Source organism: Eulemur rufifrons, chromosome 1 (assembly GCF_041146395.1).
Source record: "Eulemur rufifrons isolate Redbay chromosome 1, OSU_ERuf_1, whole genome shotgun sequence".
NCBI lineage: Eukaryota > Metazoa > Chordata > Mammalia > Primates > Lemuridae > Eulemur > Eulemur rufifrons.
In genome coordinates this window covers 15,224,964-15,233,921 of record NC_090983.1, presented here as the reverse complement: position 1 = coordinate 15,233,921, position 8,958 = coordinate 15,224,964, and the positions used below count along the sequence as shown (strand labels likewise).

Below are 8,958 nucleotides of genomic sequence, written 5' to 3'. Positions count from 1 at the left end.
GTGAAAATGCCTCTGTCCAAAGCTGTAGAATTCTTATTAAGGTTAGTGTGGCAGCTATCAAATATACTTATAGATACAGGACGTTTAACATTTCCAGGTGGTCTTTCCAAGGGGATGGGCATGGTCTCCAGGCCCACTATGTCATGTGGCTCTTTCTCTTGGAACTGGTGGGAAACCAGAACCCTCCAGGTGTAGCATTCCACAACATTCACAGGCAGTTCTATGCATGAGGTTGTACACACACACACACACACGCACACACACACACGCATACATACACTCAGACCTATGTACACACATCAAAAGAGATAGTCAGCTCATATTTAGTCTAGGAAAAAAATATATTTATATCACTGCAATGGCACACCCTGGGTAAAATGTTACTTCAGCAATGCATATCATAGGCAGCTCATGGGAACTGGCTTTGTTTTGTGTGGTGGCACCTGACCTGGTGTCCATAGTAAAACCTGTAGCCTTTGGTCACTTGCTGCCACACCAATGCAGCAGTGACATACAGGAATGAAATATGGAAATACATATAAATAAAACCACAAAGAGCTGGGAGCAAGGGCTCTGCAGAGCTGGTGCTGTGAGGCAGTACATTCCTCAGTGCAACTGGAGAACAGATGCCGAAGCTAAAATGTTTGCTGTTTCTTTCACTGGGAAAGGGGACTTGAAAATCACACACTTATTCTTTTCAGGTTATGGGTGTTGCTTCATCAGTGTCTTTGCCCCAGAACTGGTGTATTAGAAGCAGAAGAAACACAATTAGATGGAACGGAGGAGGGTGTGTTCTGTTTTCTTCCAAGGGCTTTGTAATCAACAGGAAGGGCTGTGAGGCCAAGATAGCAGAATCTACTCCCTGGGGAGAAAAGAATAAGACATTAGACAAGACGTCAGCCAATATTGGCAGCCAGTTGTCAAACACTATTGTGAGAAAGAACATAGGTTCCTAGAAGTTGGTATGGCCCAGCAAAAGTATTTCAGAAGGAAGAGCAAAAAATGTTACTTTCCTCCTCTGAAAAATAGCAGTTACAATAACAACAACAAAAAATTATTAACAGCTTAATCACAGCAACTCTGAGATAGATACTATTCTTATCCCCATCACATGGCCGAGGAAGCCGAAGCACAGAGAGGCTGAGTAAGCTGCCCAATGCCACACAGTTGAAGTGGCAAAGCTGAGATTAAAACCAACGAAGTCTGAGTTCATAGGCATGCTTTAACCTCTATCTGGAGCCACCTCTCTTTGAAATGAAAATCCTGTCTTGTTTTGGTTCGCAATCCACCCACAGTCAACAATAATGATTGAACAAAATGCATACTAAGAAATAGAAAGCCTTGGATATTTTTCTTAAAAAGAAAATAACTTTTGATAAGTGAAAGTATCAAAGTTAGTGAAGGATCCACACAATATGCATGTAAACAGGCGGGAGGAAGGGATCCTGGGGCCAAGGGCAGAGTGAGAGACTTACTATGCCAGTGATGGGGTCTTCCGGACTCCAGCCTCCCTCGGTATACCAATCAGCCACAGCCTAGAATTCTAGACATCAGCCCAGCATCAAACAAGGCTGGCAAAAAGTAATGGCATCATCGTGGCTCCTCATTGTCCTCTTATTTGTTTAGTAATGAACTCAAACCCAAAGAAGCAATTTCCTTTCTTTCATCTGTGACAACTGACAACCAAGATTGCTCCTTGGACCCTACTCTCCACCACTGTGGCCATGTGTAGCAGTTGGTGGCCTCCAAGCGTAGAGCATGGATGGACACCAAAATGTACTTTACAGATAATTTTGCTTATTTTATCAAACCGCTTACTTGTTCTGTGTATGTATGTGTTTATTGTGTAGGGAAGAATAAATAAAATTTAATTTGAGGTTAAGTGATCATATTTGTAGAAAACCCTTTAGTCTATTTGGAGAGATGGAAATAAAAATTCTCATAAATTATTCAGATAGAAAGTATTTTTAAGCAATTTAAAATTATAAATGTGAGTTTTGGTGTATCTACCAATATCTTTAAGAACCCACTCATCAGCACTAAGGCTGTTCATTTTGACAATTATGATAAAATGAAAGAAAAGCAATCAGATATATTTTTTTCCAACTGTTTCCTCTCTGGAAATTAGCAAGTCCATCAAATGTAGTTTGTCAAATCTGAATGTGCAGGGATTTCATCAAGTGGCATGTAATTATGTGAAGGACGAGGAGAACATGAATGTGATCCTAAAACTCTGGAGTATATCTGATACCATGTGGATATACAACCTTGTTGATGGTGAGTTTCTTTTGCTACTAGCAATTCCATCCCTAGAGGAGAAAGGGTGGTCTCATAATCATGTTTGTCCCTTGCATTCTGCCAACCTTCTTATTCACATAATATCTGGATATCAATATATATTATATAAATATGTGTGGAATAGTAAGTGGGCAATTTAAGGACCTGGTGTGTATGTGAAAATGATTGGGTGCTGGAAGTGAGAAGTGTGGGGATGTGAAGACTTCTATCTAGTTAATGCCAGAACAAGAACTGAGAAAAATAAGCCTTCTCCTCCCCTTCGAATTCAGGCAACTCCGTTATCATGGGGGATTTCTGAAACAGAGACCAGACAAAGCTTGTGGTCCATGTGGAGTCATGAGTTAGAGAATTCACTGTGACTAAACAAACAAAGCATCGTTCCTTGGAGTCAGGCATGAAGACATCAAAATGTCTTTACCATCTAGTTCTTTTCATTGCAATAGAGTTTTACTTGTGCATATCACTGCCTTTCCAGTATTAAGTAACAATTTCATAAACGCCAAGACTAAATGATGTATGTTCATCCTGCCAGGAGCAATTTGATAGGTCTGCCACCTTTTGTATAGATATACATTTACCCCTAAACTCTCATAACTCCACTTAAAGTGGAGATGCTCCATGTGCATGGCTGCCTACTACTGAACTTCATTTCACCCTGCTCTGCTGTGTTGCAATAAAACGTTTGGGATCTCAAGTGAAAGAGATGAATAACACTTGGACAATGCTGGAGGAAGAAGTGCACCTTTCTTCTGTGGAGCTCACTGTGTTTTACATAAGAATATTTCATATAAACTTGCAACAACACCACCATGCCTTAGGAAAGGTGTTATTATTAAGGTATCATTATCTCTCTAATTTTCAGGTGGAGGAACTGAGTTATGAAGAAAAGTGGAGTGAATTTCCCAGTGTCAACATTTCAGTTGGCTTCAGAATCCATAGCTGTCTAGATGCCAGGAGTCTGGCTCCACGCCCTGGGAAACAATGCAACATTGCTATTGTTCTTACATTTCTCTTTTCAAACTTCATGGAGGCAGTGGCGATAGTTAACACTTTCACTGCTGCCAGATATTATTTTAGACACTTGGAAAGTCCTTTTTGGGCCTTTCCATTGGCCTTGACTCTGACACATGCATATGTTAAAATTGCTAACCTTCAGAAGGTGACCGACCTTTGAAGGGGATAAGATTTCATACTCCAACTTTCTTTCAATCATTTCCTGATTATTTCAAAATGACTCCAGCTTAGTATATATTGCTAATTTGTTAGGATATTTTAGAATTGACACACTCTTGCTTTTGAAATGTTCTGGGCTTTGAATATGTTCAATGTTTACAAAAATAGCTTAAGTTGTTAACTTAAAGAAGAACTTTTAATTATTCAATGTATGCAAGGTAACATTCTGTTTTTACTTAAAATATAATGACATAATGCTATCTTACTGGAATTGGACTGTGGTGATGAAAAACAAAAATATTCTACAGCTTTGCTGAATAAAAAATAAATAGTGAAATCTTTTAGAAAGCAAGCAAAAAAAAAATAAAATAAAAAAACAAAAACTTACATTTGTCAACTCTTAACATGAATATCCGGGACTCTTAGACTTTAGCAAAAAATGGTGGTAAAACAAAAATTGTTGGAGTATTTTAAAAATAAATTTTCACATTCCTTCTGAACAGAAAAGCTTTTACAACTAATGTTGCAAAAAAGGTTTTTACTAAACTGTCATGATTTGACAGCATCAAATTTAACATTTCTTGCTCTGTAAGAAATAGTTTTCAGGATAAAACCAAGGGTGGGGGAAAAGGTCATTAAAGCCAGCCAAGCTCTTGTTTAAAAGTGATAAAAATGGAATAGAGTTTTAAAAGAAAATAAAAAGTTAACATTTGTCCAGTCTAAAGTTAGGCCTTTTGCTTCTAGGAATGAACAAAGCCATTTAAATTCACCTTATTTCAATAAGAAAATTCTGGGACACAAAATCGAAGCATTCAAAGTTAATAGGCTTATGGATGAAAACTATGCTTTTCAGAAGATCACTTTCTGATGATGAGGAAGTCAAGGTGAGTTCCAAAGTCTCACCATTGTCATCGTGGTCAATCTTCTCTGGCTGCTCCTGTTTGGTACAGAGGTTACTAAAGCAGGACAGAAAATGAGGCTAATGGAAATGACTCCCCAGGACTTCTCAACTGAAGCAAATTCTCCAAAAGATGGGGCACATGACCCAACGAAGGGAGAGAGAAAGTCTCCTGAGGTCGCTACCTGGTACCTAGAAGACACTCAATAAATGCATGTGGCAGGAATGAATGGCCCCAAAGGACAGACGGAGGGAGGCCTTCGTGGGGGAAGGCACAGGCGGTGGGGTCTAGGACCCACCCTCTGAACCTGACCTCAGACAGTTCCTATTTCCTCTCTTCCTGGAAGGACAGCAGGAGGAAGCCATGCTGTTTTTAGTCTCTTCTCCCATTGACAAAAAAGGACTGAAATCCTGAAAAACACCAAACCTACCTGAGAGATGGGAAAGAGTATTTTCTGTTCAGTGTTTCATATGAGATCAAGTTTAAAAATAAGACAAAAGAGAAAGTTTTCATGGGAGAAAGATTCACTGCTGGTCCTTTTGACTCACCTTGTAGATTTGGGGTTGCTTCTTTAAAGGAGGAAAGTGTGAAAATTCCCTAGTCAAGATTGTCACAGCCCATTATCCATAAGGTAGTTACGACAAGTTTGTAGAGTCCCAAAATAAGACTTTATATGGCACAGCCTCAGGCCCAAAGAAACAGACCTCATTTGTCCAGTTAAGGGTTATGGGGGTTGGGTTTTTGAATTTTTTTTTAATCCACTTTCTTTTTCTTTCCAGCCCCCACCATGTCATAGTATAAGAATCCACCAGGTGGCCTGACCACCAAGGTGGCAACACTGATGAGCCATGTGGTTTTCAGCAACATTTTTTTCCACGGTATGAACCAAGCCCTAAAAGCCACAAGTGAATCCTTCAAAAAATGTTCCTGGGCCTGGTCTTCATTCCAGTGAAAGAGAGATGACTGTAACTTATGCCACAAACAAAACGCTACCGTTGTAATTCCAAATGGAGAGAGGATCAGAGATGTCTCAGAGAAGCTCAGTGTCTGGCAGCAAATACAGCATCAAAACTCGGAGGCAGTGTTCTATTTCTACAGGTACATGTATTTTACAGACGGGTGATGGACAGCGTGCTTCCGAGAAACAATTTGTTCCAGGTCTAATTCGAATGACCGGCTGTCATTTCTGTAAGCCCCACAGTTTCAGCAATCTGTACACCAAGCAATGCTGCAGATATTTTTTTTTTTTCCTTTAATTTCAGAGGGCGAAGACGAAGTAAAAAAAGTGCAGTTCTTCAATTAAAGTGCATGGATGAGGTAAACTAATTTCAAGAGTTTTGAGTTTATTCAGTACCGGCTCAGACAGGAACCATCCTGCCGTGCATTTGCTGCATTTGGGCTCGCATCGCCTGGACACTGCTCAAAATCTTATTCTGGTGCGTGAGGGCTGTGATGCCAATTCTTGCCAGGTCACTGTATGGAGGGCGAAAAAAGAGGGAGAGAGAAAGTCATGGGGGCTGAGAATCTGTCTTTCTGGGCTTCATGCAGACACACATTTGAATCAGCCACAATTAATACAGCACAACAAGGCAGGTGTACTAAAAATGTTTAATTAATGCAACAATGTAGGTGCTTGGTAGAGGCTGTGTAAAATTATACTCAATCAAAATGAGAGGCATTCCAGTTTTCTTATTTTTTTAAAACAATGAGTAGGATGATTATGCAGCTCAAAGCAAGAAAGGAAAATACTATTAAATCTAGATTTACCCTTTCGTGTTACATCGCTGAGTACTTACTCCTGGTTCATGTGCACCACAGCCTCTAGTGTGGTATAACCAGCAGCTGTGAAGTTATCCTTATATCGGTCCATTTTAATGGCCTGGAGCCAATCGCCCACTGATACCACTGCAGAGAATTCAGGGGAGCTTGGATCCAACAAGGCAGTGTTAGGTCTGGAGATGGAACAAGGAGGTATAAGCAGACATTAGCTATCCATGAGCCGGGAAGACTCAGAAGTCAGGCTGCCCAAGATAGGCGAGGGGAGCTGAAAAGCTAGGAGGAGAAGGCTTCAAATGGAATAACCATTGTTAAATGTAACCATGTGATTTTTTTTGCTCTTAATTTCACAAAGCTGCTAAAGCATGTATCAATCACCCTATTTTTTTTTTCTCAATTACATTTCCTGCACTTGTTTTATGTGGACCTCTTAGTGCACTAATGCACATAGCAGGTCTTTTAACATCCGAGCCCGGGGTGAGGACTGGGGGAGCCCTTGTGGCTGAAACCTGTTACGTCTTTGCGGAAAGAGTCCAGTCCCTGCCAGCACCGAATATTACAGACGTTAGTTTGGCAACTATGGAAACCTTAGTGAAGTATGAGTAAGGAAAAACGGGAGCTTGCAACCTGCCAGACTGGGTGGAAGCAGAGAGAACGGCAAGAATTCAAGTCTAGCATGCTCCCAGCCAGGTCTGCAGGCAGGCTCAGTGCGTTCAAACAAACCTGGGACAGCAGGGAGTTAATCCCCTCTTTAATCAACCCATGCCTGACCAGCACGTGTGCCAAGGCTGGCAGAAAGAATGGCCACTTTGATCACTGTTTGGATTGTGGAATGTGCTTCTCGTATTCCCTTGCTGGGGCTCCTAAATAATGATTTCAACAAATTCAAAGCACTCCTTATTAACTTATTTATTAGTTTACTCATTTCTCAGGCCAGGTGTTTTATATTAGGTCACTATCGAGAGCATCTCCAGGCAAGAACTCTGCCATTCCTAATGATCTTGACATATAATAAATTACATTGATAGAAAGTATATATGAAGAGAATTATAGTTGTCTTCATCATCAAACTACTTAATCATCATAGGAAAGAACTTTACAAGGGTATTTTATACCACCTTTACTATATAATTACCTGTAGAGTAACACTACTACTTGTTAAGTTATATTTCCTTGAACCTACCTTTTCCCTAAAAATTACAGAATGTGTTTGATCTTAACATTTTGACCTCAGTTTTCATCCTGAGACTATGTTTTAAGCACAAACATTTAAATCAGAATTATATTGTTACTACTGAATTTTCAACAAAAAAGATTCTTTTCTTGTAAAAACAAAAGTAAGTCAATATAATACCTTGATTAATTTTCTACATATCGGATTTAATCCAATTCCATTTTTAAATTTTCCTTTTCACCTAAGTTAATTTGACTTGTATTACTTCTTTCTTTATATAAATATTTTTAAAGACTTGTTTTATCAGTTTTGTGTCCAGATAATACCTTGCTTTTATAACCTTTCTTATATCCATTATTTCAATTACATTCAATTTTCTGAGTAAATTCTGCAGATGTCTACAGCACAATAATCAAGATTTAATTTCTTCTCCCAATTTTGAGTCAATAACAAATGTTACCATGTAGAATTTTAGACATTTAATTGTGTGTAGGATGTACAGCAATATTTGTTAATAGTTTGCATTTACTTCTAACTATAATCCGGGAGCATTAATAGGGCAAGATGTAGGCTCTAGGTGCCTGACAAAGTCAAAATATCCTTTGCATGGAAATAATGATATCAATGAACTCAAAGGGTCATTCTCGAGCTCGTCTGGAAGTCTTTGTGCTTTTTGTGGAACACTATGACATTTGTCTAATTTCGTGCTGAGTCACATACTGTGTTGTACTGCATCTCATTATAGCAAGCAGTAATAAGCACCACAGCTATTTAAGTATCATCAGGGAGAACAATTTAGCCTTGAGAATTGTGTATCCAATACCTGGATTTGTTCTTTACTTTGGTACAAAACAGACATTGTATAGTATTAATGGCTGAACAGTTTATGCTATAGCAGAGGAAGCACCAAATACCAATGTTCTATTTTTAACTCAGGGTCATGATGAAAGAGAAGACTTTGAGAAGCTCAGACAAGGAGATGAGTAAGTGGCTCAGCTCTTGCAGGTCTGCATCACCTGGTTTTATTATTCCTGTCATTGTAAATAATTTAATTGATAAGGATGGTCCAGATGGGACCGGTATCTAGGTGTCTGAATCTTATACCAGTAAAGCCCAGTCTCCATGTAGAAAAGTTCCTATTAAAATATAGAAATTATAGTATCTTTATGTTCTTTATAGACTAATAAATACACGTCTTCATTTTGCTCTTTCCCAGGTGGTCTGATCATTCTGATTTTTAAAACCCTTCTCAAACATTCATCTGCATGCTTTGTAACTTGATCAGTTTCTATCTTGGCCTTGTTTCCTTCTGCTATGAAAGACACAGAAAAGGGAAACCAGAAGAACTGAAACCTAATGAATCTCTTGCTACAATTAACACTTTATAAGTCAACTTAAAATTGCAGTGCTTAAAAAGCTGTCCTTATGCCCTATTTCTTACTATTCCAACGTTCTTGTCCCTTTTCAAAATAGAGCATCTACTGATCTGAACGTCTTCTAAAAGTGTATTTCATCTCTCCTCCTAAATTTTCAGGTCCAGCATCATAAAATAAGCATGTTATTATTTCTTTGCTGTTGGTATTATTTTTTTAACTTTTTTTTTCTTACTACTATTTGAGGCCTGACAGGTATTAGCTT

The 8,958-nt window shown here is 38.8% G+C and overlaps 1 protein-coding gene across 1 annotated transcript in view; it reads right to left on the bottom strand.

Annotated features, from left to right (window-relative positions):
• Positions 1-751: 751 nt before the first annotated feature.
• EPHA4 (EPH receptor A4) overlaps positions 752-8,958 on the bottom strand; it is a 138,696-nt gene continuing 130,489 nt past the window's right edge. Inside the window, exons 16-18 of the mRNA XM_069466889.1 lie at positions 6,167-6,322; positions 4,919-5,843; positions 752-862 (exon numbers count right to left, since the gene is read on the bottom strand). Coding sequence (XP_069322990.1) covers positions 5,729-5,843; positions 6,167-6,322 — 271 coding nt within the window. The 3' untranslated portion in view covers positions 752-862; positions 4,919-5,728. The remainder of the gene's footprint in view (positions 863-4,918; positions 5,844-6,166; positions 6,323-8,958) is intronic.